Below are 24,311 nucleotides of genomic sequence, written 5' to 3' on the forward strand. Positions count from 1 at the left end.
CGGGGCGAATTCCTTAGGAGCAGAAAGGCAACGTGAGGAGGGAGGGCTGAGGGTCACTGTGCAGCCTGTCCCATGCTTGTGGGCGTCTGGAATCCGGCCGACACTGGGCTGCCTTTTTCTCTTTTGCACCAAGCTGCGTTTCCCTCCCTCGCCTGGTTCCTTTCTCAGTGCCTTGTTTTGCCTTCTCAGGTGTCCGCCTTTCCCTGGGAAAAGGAGGAGAAAATGATCAAGTTCCAGGTGAGCTGGAGTTTTCACTTCCGTCACTGAGCGCATTATTTCACTTCTCACTGAGGGGGACACGCTTTTTTCTCTTCCTTGCCAAGAAGAAAGAACTACAGCAGATGTTTAAGACCATCTAGGTGCCACGCAGTTTCCTTTTAAAACACGTTTTCCTTCCAGTTTCTGTTTTATGTTCTTCTTACTGCACAAACAATAGTGTGCAAGAGAAATAGACATTTTAAAAAATGGGAGGCACCTGACCGGCTCAGTCGGTGGAGTGTGTGACTCTTGATCTCGGGGTTGTGGGTTTGAGCCCCACATCGGGTATAGAGATTACTAAAAAATAAAATCTTTTAAAAAAAGAATTAAAAAAAATTTTTTTAATGTTTATTTATTTTTGAGACAGAGAGAGACAGAGCATGAACGGGGGAGGGGCAGGGAGGGAGACACAGAATCCAAAGCAGGCTCCAGGCTTCGAGCTGTCAGCACAGAGCCCGATGTGGGGCTCGAACTCACGGACCGCGAGATCGTGACCTGAGCTGAAGTCGGACGCTTAACTGACCGAGCCACCCAGGCGCCCCAAAAAACAATTTTTAAAAAAACTTTATTTATTTGAGAGAAAGAGAGAGAGTGTGTGAGCAGGGGAGGGGCAGAGAAAGAGGGAGAGAGAATCTTAAGCAGGCTCCATGCTGGGCGTGGCACCCAATTCGATGTGGGGCTCAATCTCGGGACTATGAGATCATGACCTGAGCTGAAATCGAGTCAGACACTTAACTGACTGAGCCACCCAGGTGCCCCTGCCAAAAAAAAAAAAAGTTTTAAAATGAAAAGGCCCACACATTATTCTGCTTATAAATTACCTTTTTCCACAGTCACTTCATATGCATTATGATATGCAATAATAGCTATAATTTTGAATTTTTTTCACTTAAAATTATTTCACCTAACATGTGTCATCTTTTATTAATTTCAATGAACTGCCGTACCTGCCCCCTTTTCAACTATGCCCCATTCACAAGTTAAGTTCTTGGGAATTCTCGCAGTTTAAGGCAACAGTATTGGTTTTACTACCAACAATCTCTCCAAAAAAGCAATTCTGAGAGAATTCTGATACAATTTATCCTTCTGTTGTAGGGACTCAAAACTAAAAAAAAAAAAATTTTTTTCCTAATGCCTCGGCTACTTTATAAAAAGAATACCTAAAAGGTGGTTCTGTCTAACCGAATCCTACTGCAGCTGAACGCAGAAAAAAATTGTGTGAGATGTTTTCAGACAAAAAGAGCTAGATTTTTTTTTTCTTTCCAAGACCTGAGACTTTCTTTGTGTGTGTCTGTGGATGTGTCCTTGTGTTTCACTCCTTGTATATGAACTCATTTTGTTAGACCAATAGACTTCATTAAAAAAATTTTTAGACTATAGGACAGGCAGGCACTTTGCACCTGTTCCTTTATTCACTGCCCCGAGGGGAATTTAGAATAATCTGCAATGTTAACATGAAGGTAAGATGGCCCTGGAGGTCCAAGTCCTGCTCACGTTCCTACAGCAGACAAGTGTCTGGCCAACTCCAAAGCCTTTCCCTCCTGGATCAAGAGTATTAGGCGCATCATTTGGGAGGAAAGAGAGGCAAAACAAAACAAAACAAAATCCAAAACCAAAGCAGTATTCTCACGCAGAGACTGAAGGCCTCGGGTCGTGATATTTAGAGCTCCAGCCAGAACAAATGCAGCGTTGACCCGGTCTTCATACAAAAGATTTAAACCCCCTGCAGTAAAAAGTTAGAAGACAAACAGCAAAGTAGAATGCGAAGTATTTACAGCGTATTTGGAAGAAAAGGACTGAATGTCCCCCAAACGAATATTTGGAATGCGACAAGAAATAGAGACGCCCAGCAAATACGTGAAGAGGGAATGGTCTTCATTGCTAGCCACCTTTGTAAACATTTTGCTAAATAGCTGGTGTTTACTTTCCATGTCTACTTCTGAGATTATCAGATATATATATATATATATATATATATATATATATATATATATATTTTTTTTTTTTTTTTTTTAAGGTATTCATGTCTAGTGTTGGCCAGGGTATAGAGGTTTAGGAATTTGTACTTGGAAGAAGAAGAAGCAAGAAAAACCTTTTTGGAGGAAACACCTGTCGTTAAGAGCTCAAAACACTAAAAGCTGTCCTTCAGCATTACCATTTCTACTTTTTGGAATTTATTTTAAGGGGATGAGCCAGGATCTATGTGAAAGGATTTTTTTTTTTCAGCCTTGTTTATAATAGATAAGCTGAAACTAAGTCAGCATGCATCGTTTGGATCAGTGCATTGTATCCTAGGCCATCAACTCCTTGACTTACTATACAGCCCCACAATGGGATGAAAGCTGGTCGTAAGAATGATTATGATAACAGTTAACATCTATCGGGTACTTAGGTCACTCGTTTTATTATCAGTACCCTATGCTGCGCGTATCAGCATGCAGGTGAGAGAATCAAGAACTTTTCCAAGGTCACATAGCTAGCATGAGGCAGAGCCTTCCCGCGTGAAGCCTTGCCCACATCACAACATTATAAACGCTGCACACTCCAGAGGGGGTACAGAGGACGAACTAGACGCTTCAACAGTAAGGGTGACTTTAAAATATCGGTAGCCCATGATGCCAACAAAAAGGGAACAATTTATTTGTTTCTGTGGCAGCAACTTGGTGTGCAAGGAGTTCTTTTCTTGCAGCCCTTTTGGTGGCTGGAATGAGTAGTGTAGAAGGCAAACAGAAGGCAGCTACTTCGATTGGGTCCCCAGATTCTAGAACAGCTTCCCATCCTTGACACACACTTCATGCTGCCCCCTTCCATAATCATGGTCTGCGTGTGCTTGGTGTTTGTAGGAGCCGGTGATGTTCAAGGATGTGGCCGTGGTCTTCAGTGAGGAGGAGCTGGGGCTGCTGGGCCCCACCCAGAGGAAGCTGTACCGAGACGTGATGCTGGAGAACTTCCGGAACCTGGTCTCTGTGGGTGAGGACAGGCATGCGGTGACTGAATGCCAGCCGCCTTGGGGTGTCTTTAAATAATTTTTTTTTTCAACGTTTATTTATTTTTGGGACAGAGAGAGACAGTGCATGAGCAGGGGAGGGGCAGAGAGAGAGGGAGACACAGAATCGGAAACAGGCTCCAGGCTCTGAGCCATCAGCCCAGAGCCCGACGCGGGGCTCGAACTCACGGACCACGAGATCGTGACCTGGCTGAAGTCGGACGCTTAACCGACTACGCCACCCAGGCGCTTTGGGGTGTCTTTAAATGTGCTCGGGTGTTTCAAGCTCTGGGACTCTTGAAACCATTCTCTGAGCTTGGCCAAATAAGAGACCTAATAATCCCTGTACCACACAGACAAGATGTCTCTGTCTAGGCAAAAATCCGTCCTTCCAACTATGTAAATGGGCAAATTGTGGTTCTGCAACATGGTTTGTTGTGAAATCAATTTGGTGAGTTGCTCACCTTCTTCCCTCCCCCCACCCCAGGGTGCCAGTAATGGTAACTGTTTATTAACTTGATGTTTCAGAGGTTTTTTATTTTTTGGTTTTTGTTTTTTGCTTTAACAATGTATTTGTAGGGGTGCCCGGGTGGCTCAGTCGGTTAAGTGTATGACTTTGGCTCGGATCATGATCTCACAGTTCGGTGGGTTCGAGCCCAGCATCAGGCTCTGTGTGCTCATGGCCTGGAGCCTGCTTCGGATTCTGTGTCTCCCTCTCTCTCTCTGCCACTCCCCTGCTTGCCCTCTCTCTCTATCTCAAAAATAAATAAACATTGACAAAATTAAAAAAAAATGTTTTTGTAAATAACTTCAAATGTACAGAACATTTGCCAAGGTAAAGAACAAGAACACCCCTATAGCTTCTACCTAGATTCACCTATAGTAACATTATACCCCATTTATTTTTGTAAAATAAAATATTTTTTCTCTCTCCAAATATATTTGTGTGTATATATGAAAACATATGTGTATGTATGATAATTTTTTCTGAGCTACTGGAGGGTAAATTGCATACGACATGGCCCTTTATCTCTGAATACTTCAGTGTGTATGCAGAGTTTTGGAGTCCCCAAGGCTACTCTCAGTCTGACACCGGTCGCGAGCTCAGGGGTCCCTCAGATAACCCTCGGCCTCAATAATTCGGTAGAGGGACTCTCAGAATGCCCTGAAAGCTGTTATCCCCACGGTTCCGCTCTATTACCTGGAAAGGATACAGGTTAAAATCAGCCACGGGAAGGGGCGCCTGGGTGGCTCAGTCGGTTGAGCGTCCGACTTCGGCTCAGGTCGCGATCTCACGGTCCGTGAGTTCGAGCCCCGCGTCGGGCTCTGGGCTGATGGCTCGGAGCCTGGAGCCTGCTTCCGATTCTGTGTCTCCCTCTCTCTCTGCCCCTCCCCCATTCATACTCTGTCTCTCTCTGTCCCAAAAATAAATAAACATTAAAAAAAAAAAAAATCAGCCACAGGAAGAGGCACCTGGGGCAGAACCCAGGGGGTGTCGGGCACGAGCTCCTAGCGGTCTCTCCCAGAGGGGTCGTGCGCAGCACTAACTGTGCCCGGCGGTGGCGGATCATCCCGCACGTGGAGTGTCGCCAGCCAGGGAGGCTCACACGAGCCAAGGTGCCCAGAGCTTTTATTGCGGTTTGGCCGTAGCGATGTGGCTGGACACCTGTGAGGCTGACCTTAGTTTCCAGCCCCTCTGGAAATCAAGCCGATAGCAGGTGGGCCACAGGCCCCACCAGAAGTCACATTGTAGCCCAGGGCCTCCAGGTGAGAAAGACACTCGCACCAGACAGGAAATCCCCAGGACTTAGAGATCACTTCCCAAGAGCTGAGGACAGAGACCAGGCGTCTCTTTGGGCATGGTTAATTCTTCACGAGACGGTCCATTTTGTAGAAATAGCAATATTCTCTCACGTATTCCCCGTGCAGATATAATACTTTTACAGCATCTTTCATTTGTGCTCTGATTGTAACAGTAGAGCAACTTACATTCCTTAAAGCCGATTTTTCTCTCCCCAGAGCAAGGCCTAGTCTTGAGTCTAGTCTAGCTGCCATGTCTCTTTAATCTTCTTTAATTTGGAACATTTGCACACAGTTTCTTTGTCTTTTATGACAGTGACATTTTGGAAGAACGCTATAATTCCCTTTCCCCCATTTTGCATATAATATTCCCGAGACTTCCCTTGTAATTAGGTTCAGATGATCCATTCTGGCTGGAACTCTATATTGGTAGTCCTTTTGAGAATATCACATATAGAGGCACACAGTCTGTCCCCCGTGGGTGGTGCTGATTTTTTAAAAAATGTTTATTTATTTTTGAGAGAGAGAGAAACAGAACGTGAGCAGGGGAGGGGCAGAGAGAGAGGGGGAGACACAGAATCAGAAGCAGGCTCCAGATTCCCAGCTGTCAGCACAAAGCCTGACGCAGGGCTTGAACCCATGAACCGTGAGATCATGCCCTGAGCCGAAGTCGGACGCTCAACTGCCTGAGCCACCCAGGCGCCCCGGTGGTGCTAATTTTGACCACCCAGTCAAGGTATTCAATTTCTCCACTATAAAATCACTGCTTTGTTTCTCTTGCAATCATAGGGCGACACTTTTTAAGACTACACAAATATTTCCCTATAGATTTAGCATCCAGTGATGATTCTTGCCTTTTCCAGTCTTTACCATGGTCATTACAAAATGATTTTCTGCCTTAGTACCTCCTTCACAGTTAGCAGTCAGCTCTTGGCATTCTGCAGGAAGCAAGAGCCCCCTACGCCTTAACCATTTGTTTATTTGTAGGGACTTGTGACTTTTTTTTTTTAATGGATTGTAATATTACTGTAATTATTTGGGTGCTAAAATTGCTCCAAATTTGGACTTTTGCAGTATCCCCCAACCTTGTTTTGAGCACTTCTTTACTTGATGGCATAGCATGCTGTTCTTTGTCCCTCTTTTACTTTACCCTAGCTCTGGAATCATCCATTTCTTGGAGCGTGGTATTTAACAACAAGGTCTGGATACCTATAGCATCCAGTGTCACTGACACTGTGGTGGCTTTGTTTCTTGGCCTCAGGGGACAGAACTAGCAGGTAGGAGTGTGTGTGTGTGTGTGTGTGTGTGTGTGTGTGTGTGCGCGCGCATGCACATGCACGCACGCATACATTCACTCACATACATGTAAGTACATGCATACATAGGAGTAGATATTTCACTTTCATTAAAAATAAGACAAATGTTACATAGCAAAAATTCAAACACTATACTTTTTTGGGCAAAGTGGCGGGAAATAGAGCACTCTCATGCATTGAAAGTAGGAACGCAAGATGATACGGTCCTGAAGGAGGGGAATTTGACAGTTATTCAGCAATGGTCCCGGCAATTCACTTCTAGAAATTTTCCCTAAAGATAGCAAAGTGCAGTGGTGCCCGGGGGGCTCAGTCGGTTAAGCATCTGACTCTCGGTTTTGGCTCAGGTCATGATCTCACAGTTCATGAGTTTGAGCCCCGTGTCAGGCTCTGCACTGACAACACAGAGCCTGTTGGGGATTTCTCTCTCCTTCTCTCTCTGCCCCTCCCTGGTTTGCTCTCCCTCAGAATGAACAAATAAGTAAGTAAGTAAATAAACATAAAGATAGTAAAGTGCAAAAGAGCATTAATAGTATACCACAACTCGTGTAAGAACGAAGGGGAAATAAGGAAATCTATGTATATCTGCTTGTCTTTATAAGAAGAAACCCAAGAAGGATTAATCAGAAAATCATGAAGTTAGTCTCTTACAGTGGGTGGGAGGTAAGAGTGTGGAAGAGGTGTGTCACATTCATTTGAGTGTGCCTTTCTGTCTGGTCTGGACTCTTGAAAATATGCTAGTTCACCACATGATAAAAATTAAATAAGAAAAAAACAGTAAAAAATGAAGAATGCGATGGCACGACAATCTAAAGCTGAAAGAAAAGTTAAATTATATTTGAAACTAATACCATAGCCACCCTGAAGAGAGAAAAGAACTTATGGAAATAGCTAAGGAACATAGCACGTAACTATATCATATCACCTTAGCATTAGGTACAATGGGAGGGGGGGTAGAGGAATGAACCGGGATTCTGAACAATTTTTAGTGGATTTGCTTATTGTAGTGATAAGGAACAAGCCATTCTGAAACTATTTTTTTTTAACCTTTATTTATTTTTGAGACAGAGCATGAACGGGGGAGGGTCAGAGAGAGGGAGACACAGAATCTGAAACAGGCTCCAGGCTCTGGGCTGTCAGCACAGAGCCCGACGCGGGGCTCGAACCCACAGATCGCGAGATCACGACCTGAGCTGAAGTCAGACGCTTAACCGACTGAGCCACCCAGGCGCCCCTCTGAAACTATTTTAGATGCATTACAGGTGCCACAGCAATTTAATGGAGAATGTATAGTCTTTAAAAAAAAATTTTTTTTTTTACTTTTTTAATGTATATTTATTTTTGAGAGACAGAGCATGAGCAGGAGAGGGGCAGAGAGAGAGGGAGACACAGAATCTGAAGCAGGCTCCAGGCTCCGAGCTGTCAGCACAGAACCCGATCCGGGGCTCGAACTCACAAACTGCGAGATCATGACTTGAGCCGAAGTTGGACTCTTAACCGACTGAGCCACCCAGACGCCCCTAAGATTTTATTTTTAAAGATTTGGTTTTTTTTACGTTTATTTATTTTTGATAGAGCACAAGTTGGGGAGGGGCAGAGAGAGAATGAGACACAGATTCCGAAGCAGGCTCCAGGCTCCGAGCTGTCAGCACAGAGCCCATGTGGGGCTCGAACCCATGAACCGTGAGATCATAACGAGAGCTGAAGTCGGACTCTTAACCGACTGAGCCACCCAGGCGCCTCGAAAGTATAGTCTTCTCGACAGAGGGTGCTGAAACATTTGGACTTCTGTATGCGCCTATATCCATGCCTCGCACCTCACCAAAAAACTAACTCAAGATGGTTAAGAGACTGAATGGAAAATGTAAAAGTGTGAAACTTCTAGAAGGAAACGCAGGAGAAATTCTTCATGACCTTGCATTAGGCAGGGAGTTCTTAGACACCAAAAGCATGATTCAGAAAAAAAAAAAAAAAAAAAAAAAGATCACTTGGATTTCGTTAAAACTTAAAACTTCTGCCGTCCTTGCCTTTCTACAGGGAATCAGCCCTTCAAACCGGAGCTTATATCCCAGTTGGAGAGAGAAGAAAAGCTGTTGATGATGGAGACAGAAACCCAGAGAGATGGGTGTTTAGGTAAGAGCCGCCCTACAGTAACACAGCAGCTAGAGAGCCTCTCCTAAGACATGAGTCAGAACAGGTCAGGCCCTAAGGCGTCTGTCCCCTCAGCTTCCTCTGGCTTTTCACATATTTCCCTGTGTTTATTTCCGCTCACTCATTCTGTTCCGCACCACCCCACTGCTGCCCAGGAGACCCGTCATGGTCAAGCTTCTGCTTCAGCTCACTTGACTTGCTTTTCTCTTTGCCTTGAATGAATGGCTTGGTTAATAGAGGCATGGTCCTCTCTGTCTTCAGTGCCCCCTTGAGACAGCTGGTAGGTGTAAAATAAATCCACACAATTGAGGGATACTCCAGAGCGTTTGTTTTCTGATGAATGCCTGTCCTGATTCTAATCATTTAGGTGTCCTTGAGTATCTATAGACACGTAGCCATTATTCTTAGAAGATTGAGGCTAGCCAGTCAACCAAAGTCAGGATCAAAATGATCGATGCCAACATCACAGCTGATTCTTCCCACGCAGCGGTTTCAACTGAGACACTCTTGCACTTACTTCCTATTCAAATGCCCAGCTCTTTATCTTTCCGTTCTGTCCTCTCTTTTCATCCTCTAGCATCTGAACAATCTCTTGACCTAGCTACAGTTTTCTTAAAATTCTTTTTTTTTTTTAATTTTTTAAACTGTATTTATTTTGAGAGAGAGAGAGTGTGTCAGCAGGGGAGAGGAGAGAGAGAATCCGAAGCAGGCTCCACACTGATAGCGTGGACACGGGGCTCCATCCCACAAACTGTGAGATCATGGCCTTAGCCGGCTGAAGAGTTGGCCGCTTAACCAGCTGAGCCACCCAGGTGCCCCAGTTATCTTAAAATTCTTTTTTTTTTTTAATTTTTTAAATGAATATTTATTTTTGTGAGAGAGAGAGAGACACACACAGAATCCAAAGCAGGCTCCAGGCTCTGAGCTGTCAGCACAGAGCCTATGTGGGGCTCAAACCCATGAACCGTGAGATAATAACCTGAGCCGAAGTTGGATGCTTAACCAACTGAGCCATCCAGACACCCCTTAAAATTCTTATTCAATTTGTTTAAACTTAAGCCCGCAAAACTATCAGTTCACCTATTTCTCCCACCCCTATCCCTGCCCTCTCAAAACCACCATCTCTTCTCTATATCTGCAAGCTTAGTGTTTTGTTGTTTTTAAAATTCTTCATATAAGAGAGATCCTATGGTGTTTGTCTTTCTCTGTCTGACTTACTTCACCCAGCATAATGGCTCAAGGTCCATCCATGTTGTCACAAATGGCAAGATGCTTTTCTTCTTTATGGCTGAATCATATTCCATTTTATTTTTTATATATTTTATTATGTAAATTTATTGTATATGTTATATATTTTTCTGGCACTGAACAGAGAAACTTCCCATGCCTATCTGTGGGTCTCAGACAGCTGTTCTCTCTGTTTCCTTCGATAATTTTAATTCTGTTATGGCTTAATTGGGATATCAAACGTCACTGTGTTAGTAATTACTGCAATTGTGACTTAACTTTATATGTCAACTTAACCTTAACTACACCTTTAAATTTCATAATATTTGGTGATGTCTTACATGTGCCAGACATTTTTATCCAGAATTACAATTCCTTGCCACAACTTACTTTTTAATAGAAAACTTACCACATTTGCCTGAACTAACTTCAGACATAAAGAAAATGTGGGTAAAATGGCACGTTGCTAATAAAATAAGACAAATCCGTGTTTTAAGTTACACATATGCTTAGTAACTTTTGATCATTAATAGTGGTTCTGATATCAGATCTCACACTGTGATAGGCTGGCCAATTTTATGCTCTAATATAAAGGGGAGTCTTTGTTTTCTGCATCTCACCCCCTCTGCTCCCACTCTACATAACCTGTTCTTGTTTTCATACATTATATGTTTCCCCTGTGGACTGAATTAAAACTGCGATTCTAAAATTATAGCTTTGTGGCAAGTTGGGTGCTGGAGCCATTTTTCACATGGATGACTAGAGAGAGAATTCTTCTCAAGCTCATGTGGGACATCCACCAAGATAGACCACGTTCTGGGCCATAAGACACATCTTAACAAATTTAAAAAATAGAAATCATACAATTGTGCTCTCAGATCACAATTGAATTATACTAGAAATCAATAAACTAAGTAACTGGAAAATCCCGAAATGCATAGAGACTCAACAGCACACTTGTAAATAATACGTGGGTCAAAGTAGAATCTCAAGAGAAATTTAAAAATATTTTGAACTAAATGAAAATGAAAACACAGCTCATAAAAATTTGTAGGACACAGTGGAAGCAGTACTAGGAGGGAAACTTAAAGCCCTGAAGGCATATGTTGGAAGAGAAGATCTAAAATAAATTGTCTAAGGTCCTACTGTAGTAAACTAGAAAAAGGAGAGCAAATTAAATCCAAAGTAAGCAGAAGAGAAGAAATAATAAGAATTAGAGCAGAAATCAAGTAGAAAACAGGAAGCCAATGGAGAAAAAAATGAAAACAAAGACTGGCTCTTTGAAAAATCATTAAAACCAGTAAGCTTCTAGCCAGGCAAACTAAGAAAAAAAAGAGAGAGGATACAAATTACTAATATCAGACATGAAGGAGGGGATATCACCCAGGTCCTGTGGGCATTAAAAGAATAATAAAGGAATACTGTGGACAAACTCTATGCAAATATGATAGCCTCGATGAAATGGACCAATTCTTTGAAAGACGTAATTTGCCAAAACTTATGCAAGAAGAAATAGACGATCTGAATAAGCCTATATCTGTTGAAGAAATGATAATTAAGAACCTTCCAAAAAGAAAGAACTCATTTAGTCGTGGGGTAAAGCAGTGGAGACAGACAAGAAATCCTCAAAGGTTAAATATACTCTGATAGAGCTAAGTCTCAGATGTGGTTAGGAGAGTAGCCAGCTTTGTAAATATCTGTAATCAAAACATTATTGTTACTTTATCCTCTACTGCCTGCAAAATGCCTTGGTTTCTCTTACTATTTAAAAAGCTCAGGGGGCGCCTGGGTGGCTCAGTCGGTTGAGCGTCCGACTTCAGCTCAGGTCAGATCTCGCGATCTCGCGGTCCGTGAGTTCGAGCCCCGCCTCGGGCTCTGGGCTGGTGGCTCAGAGCCTGGAGCCTGCTTCCGATACTGTGTCTCCCTCTCTCTCTGCTCCTCCCCCGTTCATGCTCTGCCTCTCTCTGTCTCAAAAATAAATAAAACGTTAAAAAAAAAAAAAAAAAAGCTCAGTAAGAATGCAGGCTCATCTCAGCCTGGATTGCCTGAGTTGATATTCTTGACTAATTTATATTAAAGGAGAAGAGAAAAAGAAAATCTAAACTGAGATTTTTTTTCTTAATTCATTATAACTAACCGTTTAAAGGGATTATTTGGTATTTACAACACATATAAAATTTTTGTTATTGAATTGGTTCATAGAGGGTGTTGGAATGATTGACTTTCTCAACCTCTAAAGCTAAAGGACTACTAAGAAGATGAAATAAATTCTCAGCTTTCTTCAAATGAGATTTTTTTTGAGAGAGACAGTGAGAGAGAGAGCGAGCTTGGGAGGGGTGGAGGGAGAGAGAGAATCTTAAGCAGGCTCCACAGCACAGAGCCTGATGCAGGGATTGATCCCACAATCCTGGGACCATAACCTGACTGGGATCATAACCTGAGCCAAAATCAAGAGTCAGATGCTCAACCTACTGAGCCACCCAGGTGCACCTTAACAAGACCTTTTAGTGTTTTTTTGCAGTGCATATTTTCTCCATCAAATTCATTTATTCAGTTCATTTATGAATTTGATTTAACACAATTTCTTATCAGCACCCTGCCATTGATACTAAGAGAGAACCTAGATGTTGAGAGAGGGAAAGGAAACGACAAGGTGTTTTGGTACACACCACTGGCTAAAGGAAATTAAAGTTAATGTCATTAAATGTGTGATCTTTTCCATAGAGCCTGAAACTAAGTAAAATGACCTTTTTCCCCCTTCCTGTAATGCTTTCACATTGTGAAGCCACTGGTCAAGATGAAACTTTAATCTCTTAAATATTTGAGACAGTCATATCAAAAATTATGTACAAATTTCTGTTGAAAGAGCTGCCTTGTAAAAAACTGGGTTTTGACCAGCAAGTCTCTTTTCATGTCCTCAAGCCACCATGTCAGTCCCAAAAGATACAAAGTATTTAAACTGTATCTTTATGGATGCATACTGAGTGTTTTTGATGATACCAAGCAAAACTATAAGGATTATGATGAACTCCAGCTGGACACCAAACTTCTCACATATAACTATTAACTTTGTCTGCCTCCTGTGGTATGTCCCTTCATTTCATGTTTAAGTGATAAAATATTAGTGTAATAACTGGAAACTTTGCTTTTGAGAAGCCAGAGACATCACTAAGTGTTTGGCTTTTTTTGAAGTATTGAGAGGCGTTATGTATGGATGTGCCATAAAGTGTTACCCTGAAGTTACTGCAGTGTCCCACAGCCTAGTGCCACCCTAGTCATCAGTGTGACATTTTGTTTCTTTTTTCTTATCTTTTCTTTTCTCTTCTACTCTCTTCTTTTCTTTCTTTTCTTTTTTTTTAAAGTTGGGGATAGTAGACAAAGTGGGTGGGGGGCTGAGTTAAATGGGTGATGGGCCTTAAGCAGGGCACTTTTTGGGATGAGCCCTAGGTTGTCATACGTAAGAGATGAATCACTGGGTTCTAACAAGACTACACGCTATGTTAACTAATTTGAATTTAAATTAAAAAAAATATTTATGGAAGAAAATTAACCTTAATAAAACATTTTCAGTAAAATAAAAATTTTAATTGGAAAAAAAATAAAATGCAGAACTAAAAAAAATAAAGTTGGAGATAGTATGGGTTTACTGGTAAGATTTTATACAAGAAGAAATACACTGTTTTGAGTTAGTTTAAAAGTTAAAAAGACTCAATCCAGAAGAGATTCCTGTGACCTTTGCTTTTCTCATCAGCAGGTGCTACCCTAAGTGTAGCCCTGCCTCTCATGCAGCTTTTCAGCCTTGTGGCAAAATCGCCATCACCACCTTCCCATGAAAAACAACATATCTTCATGCCCTCTTAGTTCTGTTTTACTGCTTTCTTTTCTGGATGCTATAGAGAATTAATGTGCTGCCGGGTGTTAGGAAGGTACACGTTATGATGTCAGCCCTGCTGAATCCGGTGTCGGTAGGGAGGTACTCTTGGATTTGAGGATCCGTTGTCTGCTAGGAAGCTGAGTGTTAATAACTAAGCGACAAACCATTTCTACCCAAATGTGCCTGTCTTCAACTCTTCTGGTGCTTCAAATTTTCTGAACATTAAAGTATTTTTCCACTAAAAGGACACAAGCCAAAGTCAGTGTTCATTGAGCTTTTGGTTTTTGGTGATTTGCCTCAAAGTACACCTCCAGGTGCCAGGGAACTTGGCTGTGCTCACCTCCCTCAGCCTCCTTTTTTCCCCTGATGTCTTTGGAGTTGAATTCTGTCACAGTGTTTCACATTCTGACCTATACGATGGCCCTTGCTAATTGTGAAATATCTTTTGAAAAGAGGTGAAAGTGATATGGCTTACAGTGACTTAGAAGAATTTATTATTCGCATGAAGATAAAGAGTTTATAGGGGCCCTATGATGCCTCATGCATAAAGGTCTGTGTTTACCTTTGCACGGTATTTAACACTGTCTCCTAACACACATACAGATGAAAACATTGCCATACCCACATGCCAGAGAGAAAAAAAGTTTTTTGTCCACTTGAATCTCCATTCTTCCCAATTTGAGAATTCCCCCTTCTTGGGATCTCCAGGCAATCCATGATAAACCCATAAATAATATGTATATGGTTTTACTAGACCTTTTGAACAGGGCCACCATGTTTGATATTTCCAGGTTGCGTTGCAAATCCCTGATTTTTTTTTTTTATGAAGTTTATTGACAAATTGGTTTCCATACAACACCCAGTGCTCATCCCAAAAGGTGCCCTCCTCAATACCCATCACCCACCCGCCCCTCCCTCCCACCCCCCATCAACCCTCAGTTTGTTCTCAGTTTTTAACAGTCTCTTATGCTTTGGCTCTCTCCCACTCTAACGTCCTTTTTTTTTTTTTTTACCTTCCCCTCCCCCATGGGTTCCTGTTAAGTTTCTCAGGATCCACATAAGAGTGAAACCATATGGTATCTGTCTTTCTCTGTATGGCTTATTTCACTTAGCATCACACTCTCCAGTTCCATCCACGTTGCTACAAAAGGCCATATTTCATTTTTTCTCATTGCCACGTAGTATTCCATTGTGTATATAAACCACAATTTCTTTATCCATTCATCAGTTGATGGACATTTAGGCTCTTTCCATAATTTGGCTATTGTTGAGAGTGCTGCTATGAACATTGGGGTACAAGGGCCCCTATGCATCAGTACTCCTGTATCCCTTGGGTAGATTCCTAGCAGTGCTATTGCTGGGTCATAGGGTAGGTCTATTTTTAATTTTCTGAGGAACCTCCACACTGCTTTCCAGAGCGGCTGCACCAATTTGCATTCCCACCAACAGTGCAAGAGGGTTCCCGTTTCTCCACATCCTCTCCAGCATCTATAGTCTCCTGATTTGTTCATTTTGGCCACTCTGACTGGCGTGAGGTGATACCTGAGTGTGGTTTTGATTTGTATTTCCCTGATAAGGAGCGACGCTGAACATCTTTTCATGTGCCTGTTGGCCATCTGGATGTCTTCTTTAGAGAAGTGTCTATTCATGTTTTCTGCCCATTTCTTCACTGGGTTATTTGTTTTTCGGGTGTGGAGTTTGGTGAGCTCTTTATAGATTTTAGATACTAGCCCTTTGTCCGATATGTCATTTGCAAATATCTTTTCCCATTCTGTTGGTTGCCTTTTAGTTTTGTTGGTTGTTTCCTTTGCTGTGCAGAAGCTTTTTATTTTCATAAGGTCCCAGTAATTCACTTTTGCTTTTAATTACCTTGCCTTTGGGGATGTGTCGAGTAAGAGATTGCTACGGCTGAGGTCAGAGAGGTCTTTTCCTGCTTTCTCCTCTAAGGTTCTGATGGTTTCCTGTCTCACATTTAGGTCCTTTATCCATTTTGAGTTTATTTTTGTAAATGGTGTGAGAAAGTGGTCTAGTTTCAACCTTCTGCATGTTGCTGTCCAGTTCTCCCAGCACCATTTGTTAAAGAGGCTGTCTTTTTTCCATTGGATGTTCTTTCCTGCTTTGTCAAAGATGAGTTGGCCATATGTTTGTGGGTCTAGTTCTGGGGTTTCTATTCTATTCCATTGGTCTGTGTGTCTGTTTTTGTGCCAATACCATGCTGTCTTGATGATGACAGCTTTGTAGTAGAGGCTGAAGTCTGGGATTGTGATGCCTCCTGCTTTGGTCTTCTTCTTCAAAATTCCTTTGGCTATTCGGGGCCTTTTGTGGTTCCATATGAATTTTAGGATTGCTTGTTCTAGTTTCGAGAAGAATGCTGGTGCCATTTTGATTGGGATTGCATTGAATGTGTAGATAGCTTTGGGTAGTATTGACATTTTGACAATATTTATTTTTCCAATCCATGAGCAGGGAATGTCTTTCCATTTCTTTAAATCTTCTTCAATTACCTTCATAAGCTTTCTATAGTTTTCAGCATACAGATCCTTTACATCTTTGGTTAGATTTATTCCTAGGTATTTTATGCTTCTTGGTGCAATTGTGAATGGGATCAGTTTCTTTATTTGTCTTTCTGTTGCTTCATTGTTAGTGTATAAGAATGCAACTGATTTCTGTACATTGATTTTGTATCCTGCAACTTTGCTGAATTCATGTATCAGTTCTAGCAGACTTTTGGTGGAGTCTATCGGATTTTCCATGTATAATATCATGTCATCTGCAAAAAGCGAAAGCTTGACTTCATCTTTGCCAATTTTGATGCCTTTGATTTCCTTTTGTTGTCTGATTGCTGATGCTAGAACTTCCAGCACTATGTTGAACAACAACGGTGAGAGTGGGCATCCCTGTCGTGTTCCTGATCTCAGGGAAAAAGCTCTCAGTTTTTCCCCGTTGAGGATGATGTTAGCTGTGGGCTTTTCATAAATGGCTTTTATGATCTTTAAGTATGTTCCTTCTATCCCGACTTTCTCAAGGGTTTTTATTAAGAAAGGGTGCTGGATTTTGTCAAAGGCCTTTTCTGCATCGATTGACAGGATCATATGGTTCTTCTCTTTTTTTTTGTTAATGTGATGTATCACGTTGATTGATTTGCGAATGTTGAACCAGCCCTGCATCCCAGGAATGAATCCCACTTGATCATGGTGAATAATTCTTTTTATATGCTGTTGAATTCGATTTGCTAGTATCTTATTGAGAATTTTGGCATCCATATTCATCAGGGATATTGGCCTGTAGTTCTCTTTTTTGACTGGGTCTCTGTCTGGTTTAGGAATCAAAGTAATACTGGCTTCATAGAATGAGTCTGGAAGTTTTCCTTCCCTTTCTATTTCTTGGAATAGCTTGAGAAGGATAGGTATTATCTCTGCTTTAAACGTCTGGTAGAACTCCCCTGGGAAGCCATCTGGTCCTGGACTCTTATTTGTTGGGAGATTTTTGATAACCGATTCAATTTCTTCGCTGGTTATGGGTCTGTTCAAGCTTTCTATTTCCTCCTGATTGAGTTTTGGAAGAGTGTGGGTGTTCAGGAATTTGTCCATTTCTTCCAGGTTGTCCAATTTGTTGGCATATAATTTTTCATAGTATTCCCTGATAATTGTTTGTATCTCTGAGGGATTGGTTGTAATAATTCCATTTTCATTCATGATTTTATCTATTTGGGTCATCTCCCTTTTCTTTTTGAGAAGCCTGGCTAGAGGTTTGTCAATTTTGTTTATTTTTTCAAAAAACCAACTCTTGGTTTCGTTGATCTGCTCTACAGTTTTTTTAGATTCTATATTGTTTATTTCTGCTCTGATCTTTATTATTTCTCTTCTTCTGCTGGGTTTAGGCTGCCTTTGCTGTTCTGCTTCTATTTCCTTTAGGTGTGCTGTTAGATTTTGTATTTGGGATTTTTCTTGTTTCTTGAGATAGGCCTGGATTGCAATGTATTTTCCTCTCAGGACTGCCTTCGCTGCGTCCCAAAGCGTTTGGATTGTTGTATTTTCCTTTTCGTTTGTTTCCATATATTTTTTGATTTCTTCTCTAATTGCCTGGTTGACCCACTCATTCGTTAGTAGGGTGTTCTTTAACCTCCATGCTTTTGGAGGTTTTCCAGACTTTTTCCTGTGGTTGATTTCAAGCTTCATAGCATTGTGGTCTGAAAGTATGCATGGTATAATTTCAATTCTTGTAAACTTATGAAGGGCTGTTTTGTGACCCAGTATATGATCTATCTTGGAGAATGTTCCATGTGCACTCGAGAAGAAAGTATATTCTGTTGCTTTGGGATGCAGAGTTCTAAATATATCTGTCAAGTCCATCTGATCCAGTGTCTCATTCAGGGCCCTTGTTTCTTTATTGACCGTGTGTCTAGATGATCTATCCATTTCTGTAAGTGGGGTGTTAAAGTCCCCAGCAATTACCACATTCTTATCAATAAGGTTGCTTCTGTTTATGAGTAATTGTTTTATATATTTGGGGGCTCCGGTATTCGGCACATAGACATTTATAATTGTTAGCTCTTCCTGATGGATAGACCCTGTAACTATTATATAATGTCCTTCTTCATCTCTTGTTACAGCCTTTAATTTAAAGTCTAGTTTGTCTGATATAAGTATGGCTACTCCAGCTTTCTTCTGGCTTCCAGTAGCATGATAAATAGTTCTCCATCCCCTCACTCTGAATCTAAAGGTGTCCTCAGGTCTAAAATGAGTCTCTTGTAGACAGCAAATAGATGGGTCTTGTTTTTTTATCCATTCTGATACCCTATGTCTTTTGGTTGGCGCATTTAATCCATTTACATTCAGTGTTATTATAGAAAGATACGGGTTTAGAGTCATTGTGATGTCTGTATGTTTTATGCTTGTAGTGATGTCTCTGGTACTTTGTCTCACAGGGTCCCCCTTAGGATCTCTTGTAGGGCTGGTTTAGTGGTGACAAATTCCTTCAGTTTTTGTTTGTTTGGGAAGATCTTTATCTCTCCTTCTATTCTAAATGACAGACTTGCTGGATAAAGGATTCTTGGCTGCATATTTTTGCTGTCTAGCACCCTGAAAATCTCGTGCCAATTCTTTCTGGCCTGCCAAGTTTCAAAAGAGAGATCAGTCACGAGTCTTATAGGTCTCCCTTTATATGTGAGGGCACGTTTACCCCTTGCTGCTTTCAGAATTTTCTCTTTATCCTTGTATTTTGCCAGTTTCACTATGATATGTCGTGCAGAAGATCGATTCAAGTTACGTCTGAAGGGAGTTCTCTGTGCCTCTTGGATTTCAATGCCTTTTTCCTTCCCCAGTTCAGGGAAGTTCTCAGCTATGATTTCTTCAAGTACCCCTTCAGCACCTTTCCCTCTCTCTTCCTCCTCTGGGATACCAATTATGCGTAAATTATTTCTTTTTAGTGTATCACTTAGTTCTCTAATTTTCCCCTCATACTCCTGGATTTTTTTATCTCTCTTTTTCTCAGCTTCCTCTTTTTCCATAACTTTATCTTCTAGTTCACCTATTCTCTCCTCTGCCTCTTCCATCCGAGCCGTGGTGGTTTGCATTTTGTTTTCCATTTCCTTTAAAGCGTTTTTCAGCTCCTCGTGACTGTTCCTTAGTCCCCTGATGTCTGTAGCAAGAGATTCTCTGCTGTCCTGTATGCTGTTTTCCAGCCCAGCGATTAATTTTATGACTATTATTCTAAATTCACTTTCTGTTATATTATTTAAATCCTTTTTGATCAGCTCATTAGCTGTTGTTATTTCCTGGAGATTCTTCTGAGGGGAATTCTTCCGCTTGGTCATTTTGGATAGTCCCTGGTGTGGTGAGGGCCTGCAGGGCACTTCCCCTGTGCTGTGGTGTATAACTGGAGTTGGTGGGCGGGGCCGCAGTCCGACCTGATGTCTGCCCCCAGCCCACCGCTGGGGCCACAGTCAGACTGGTGTGTGCCTTCTCTTCCCCTCTCCTAGGGGCGGGATTCACTGTGGGGTGGCGTGGCCCGTCTGGGCTACTTGCACACTGCCAGGCTTGTGATGCTGGGGATCTGGCGTATTAGCTGGGGTGGGAAGGCAAGGTGCACGGCGGCAGGGGGGGCAGGCTTAGCTCGCTTCTCCTTAGGTGATCCACTTCAGGAGGGGCCCTGTGGCAGCCGGAGGGAGTCAGATCGCTGCCGGAGGTTTGGCTCCGCAGAAGCACAGAGTTGGGTGTTCGCGCGGAGCGAGCAAGTTCCCTGGCCGGAATCGGTTCCCTTTGGGATTTTGGCTGGGGGATGGGCGGGGGAGATGGCGCTGGCGAGCGCCTTTGTTCCCCGCCAAACTGAGCTCTGTCGTCCGGGGGCTCCGCAGCTCACCCTCCCTTTGTCCTCCAGCCTTCCCGCTTTCCGAGCAGAGCTGTTAACTTATGACCTCCCAGACGCTAAGTCGCGCTTGCTGTCGGAACACAGTCCGTCAGGCCCCTCCGCTTTTGCAAGCCGGACTCGGGGGCTCTGCTTGGCCGGCGAGCCGCCCCTCCGCCCCGGCTCCCTCCCGCCAGTCCGTGGAGCGCGCACCGCCTCGCCGCCCTTCCTACCCTCTTCCGTGGGCCTCTCGTCTGCACTTGGGTCCGGTGACTCCGTTCTGCTAATCCTCTGGCGGTTTTCTGGGTTATTTAGGCAGGTGTAGGTGGAATCTAAGTGATCAGCAGGACGCGCGGTGAGCCCAGCGTCCTCCTATGCCGCCATCTTCCTCCTAGTCGCAAATCCCTGATTTTGAGGCATACAGATAGCTTGAATTATGTGGACCTTACTTATATTCCTGATACAACTGAAGAAGAACCAGAGCCATTTTCTAAGTATTCTTAAACATAGTAACATGAATTTTCCTATAATTTCATGTCGTGATCTAAGTGCAAAATCTTAAAGTCTCTGAATAAAAACTTCCACTTCTGCACATATCTAAATTCTCTTTATCATTATAGGAGCCAAGAGTCAACATAATATGGAGAGTAGTCAAGCAGTGGGATTAGGCTACATTTCCCCCAAAGAGCCTTCTTCCCAGAAGACCTGGCAACAAAGTACAGGCGGGTTAACCAGGTGTCAAGATGCCATGAAAAATTTTCAAAGGAATATTTCTCAGTTGCAAAACCCAGGTGATTTCCCCTGCCAGGTTTGGGCAGGAGTGCCAGTTCATGTTCCCGAAGATGAGAACTATATATTGACTCATATAGAGGATGTTTCCAATTGCATAAAAAGTCAAGAATTTCCATCTTGGAGAGCCCAGCATTCTTGGAGGAAAATGTATCTGACAGAGTCACATAATTATCAGTGTAGGTGTCAGCAAATTTTGATGAAAAATAATTTCTGTAAGTGTGACAGCACCAGTTGGATCACACCACACAATGATAACCTGGGAGTACACAGATCAGAAAAAATTTACAGCTGCCATGACTGTGGAGAAAACCTCATGAAGGTTTCACTGCTTAATCAAGACTTAATCAAAATGGGGCAAAAGCCCTACTCCTGTAATGAGTACAGAAAAGCCTTCAGTGACGACTCCAACTCTGAAGTTTATCAGCAGTTACACTTAGAAGGGAAAACCCATACCTACAGTCCATGTGGAAAGGGCTGTAGTTATAGTTCAGTTCTTCATATTCATCAAAGTGTTCATAGAAGAGATGATTGTGTTTTTGAGAGTTCACCTCTGCAATCCCATCAGAGAGTACATACAGAAGAGAAGCCATATAAATGTGGATATGGTGAGAACTTCAGTCAGCTCTCCTCTCTCAACACTTGTGGACTTATTCACACGGGACAGACGTCCTATAGATGCAATATTTATGAGAAAGCCTTCAATCATAGCTTAGACCTTAATAGTATTTTTAGGATCCATACTAAGGAGAAACCCCATGAATATGAGGAGAATGGGGATGTCTTTAATCAGAGTTCTTGTCTCCAAGTCTACCAGAAAATCCACACTGGAGAGAAACTATACACAGATGTAGAATATGAGAAGGGTTTTCTTTGTAGCTCAAATCTTAACATTCAGCATAGAGTTCACATGGAAGAGATTCCTTATAGTTCTGAGGAATGTGGTAATAACTTCAGTCTGGACTCACATTTGCAGGACCTTCAGATAGTCCATACTAGGGAACAACCATATAAACATTATGCATGTGGTAACAGCTTCAGCCAAAATTCATATCTTCAAGGTCATCAGAAAATTCACATCGGAGAGAAAGCTTACAAGGACTGTGGGAATGGCTTCAGTTGGAGTTCAAAACTGAAAGATCATCAGAGAGTCCACACTGGAGAGAAACCGTACAAATGCAATGCATGTGGTAAAGGCTTCAGTCATAGATCAGTTCTTAATGTTCACCAGAGAGTCCACACAGGAGAGAAACCTTATAAATGTGAGGAGTGTGATAAAGGATTCAGTCGGAGTTCATACCTTCAAGCCCATCAGAGAGTCCACACTGGAGAAAAACCATACAAATGTGAAGAGTGTGGGAAGGGCTTTAGTCGCAATTCATACCTTCAAGGCCACCAGAGAGTTCACACTGGAGAAAAACCATACAAGTGCGAGGAGTGTGGGAAGGGCTTCAGTCGGAGTTCACACCTTCAAGGCCACCAGAGAGTTCACACTGGAGAAAAACCATTCAAATGTGAGGAGTGTGGGAAGGGATTCAGTTGGAGCTTTAATCTTCAAATTCATCAGAGGGTTCATACAGGAGAGAAACCCTATAAATGTGGAGAATGTGGTAAGGGCTTCAGTAAGGCCTCAACCCTCCTGGCCCACCAGAGAGTCCACACAGGAGAGAAGCCATACCAATGTGATGAGTGTGGTAAGAGCTTCAGTCAGAGATCTTATCTTCAAAGCCATCAGAGTGTCCACACTGGAGAGAGACCATATATATGTGAGGTATGTGGGAAGGGTTTCAGTCAGAGAGCATATCTTCAAGGTCATCAAAGAGTCCACACTAGAGTGAAACCATATAAATGTGAGATGTGTGGGAAGGGTTTTAGTCAGAGTTCACGTCTTGAAGCACATCGGAGGGTCCACACAGGAGGGAAACCATACAAATGTGAGGTATGCACAAAGGGCTTCAGTGAGAGTTCACGTCTTCAAGCGCATCAGAGGGTCCACACAGAAGGGAGGCCCTATAAGTGTGAACAGTGCGGTAAAGGTTTCAGTGGGTTTTCAAGTCTTCAAGCTCATCACAGAGTCCACACTGGGGAAAAACCATACAAATGTGAGGTGTGTGGAAAGGGCTTCAGTCAGAGATCAAACCTTCAGGCTCATCAGAGAGTCCACACAGGAGAGAAACCATACAAATGTGATGCGTGTGGTAAGGGTTTCCGTTGGAGCTCAGGTCTACTTATTCATCAGAGAGTCCATAGTGGTGACAAATTCTATAAAAGCGAAGAGTATGGTAAGGATTATCCTTCATCAGAGAATCCATACAGAAATGAAGATCTATAAAACCGTTATATTTGTTTTGAAGTCCTCAAATGGGAACTGAAATTTTCCACTCCCTAGAGTTCTTATAGTAGACAAAATTTCTTTCATGAAAATGTTTCTGCCCAGCCTCAACATTCACAATAGTCAGGAGACCACACTATGGAGACATCTAACAAGAGAGTCTCCGTAAGGGGTTTTCTCACAATTTTAAGATTCATTGCACGTGACTTGTACTAGGGCTTATAAAAGACCAGAGTAACAAAAGTACAGTGAAGAGCGTGCCTAAATCTATGTTTACTCTAATGTAAGCTTAATGAGAAAAGGGGCTTCACTTATTTACTGAGTTTTTAAAACCATGACATTGCATAACTCAGTGTAGGTGCTCAGTATTTTTTACTAAATGACTAAAAATGTATAAAAGTGTCATGTTTGAAAATTTTATTAAGCTTATTTACCCCAAAAAGATCATTTAAAAACGTATTTGGAGGAGGAATCCTGCAAGTAACCTTAACATAAGCACTTCAAGTGGGAAAATATTTGAAATGTAGAATATCAAGCAATATTGTCATCTGAAATTACACGAATTGGGTTGTAACCCTGTTGGGATTGGTTCCCATCCTTTGTCTTGTCTTAAACAGGGATGAGCTGAATTCTTATCATTTGGTCTCTTTCTATACAGTATTCCATCAGTTTAAGTTTAGCGCTGTGTGTGTGTGTGTGTGTGTGTGTGTGTACGTACACATATGTGCACTTTAAATGACAGTACAAATTGATAAACAATGTTTCTGGTTGCACTGCATTTTACATAATTGACTTTTTACTCCTGCCCTGTGTGTTAAGGCAGAGTTTTCCTGTAATATTTGCAAAGTGTCAGAAATGGTTGCTAATGAAAAGTACTTTCTTAATAAATGTCAAAATTACAATTCTTTGCTTTTTTAGTTTTCACGTTTCTGTCAAAGTTCTTTTGATTTGATTTTTGTTTTTAGTCAAAATTTTTATTGGAAACTTTTTTTTTTCATTTAAATTCATCTTAGTTAACATACAGTGTAGTCTTGGCTTCAGGAGTAGAACCCAGTGATTCATCTCTTACATATGACACTGGTCTGACTGATTTCCACCTGGAAACTTAGAATAATAATTTATGATAAGGCCATCTTAATATAAAGGGATTTGTACAATGAGAGTAATTTTTTAAACCAGAAATAGATAAATTTCTCCCAAGTTCCTATAAAAATGGAATTATAGAAAGTAAGGAAT

At 42.0% G+C, this 24,311-nt stretch overlaps 1 protein-coding gene across 1 annotated transcript; it reads left to right on the plus strand.

The window, feature by feature from the left end:
- Positions 1-183: 183 nt before the first annotated feature.
- ZNF112 (zinc finger protein 112) lies at positions 184-23,961 on the plus strand. The gene is made up of 4 exons (XM_047077894.1): positions 184-237; positions 3,102-3,228; positions 8,395-8,490; positions 20,575-23,961. The coding sequence occupies exons 1-4, from the start codon at positions 223-225 to the stop codon at positions 23,073-23,075; spliced, it is 2,739 nt and encodes a 912-aa protein (XP_046933850.1). The 5' UTR covers positions 184-222; the 3' UTR covers positions 23,076-23,961.
- Positions 23,962-24,311: the final 350 nt, after the last annotated feature.

The sequence above is a fragment of the Lynx rufus genome, unplaced genomic scaffold (assembly GCF_022079265.1).
Source record: "Lynx rufus isolate CCGP_SWC_20201006 ecotype Redwood Valley unplaced genomic scaffold, mLynRuf1.p SCAF_16, whole genome shotgun sequence".
Taxonomy (NCBI): Eukaryota; Metazoa; Chordata; class Mammalia; order Carnivora; family Felidae; genus Lynx; species Lynx rufus.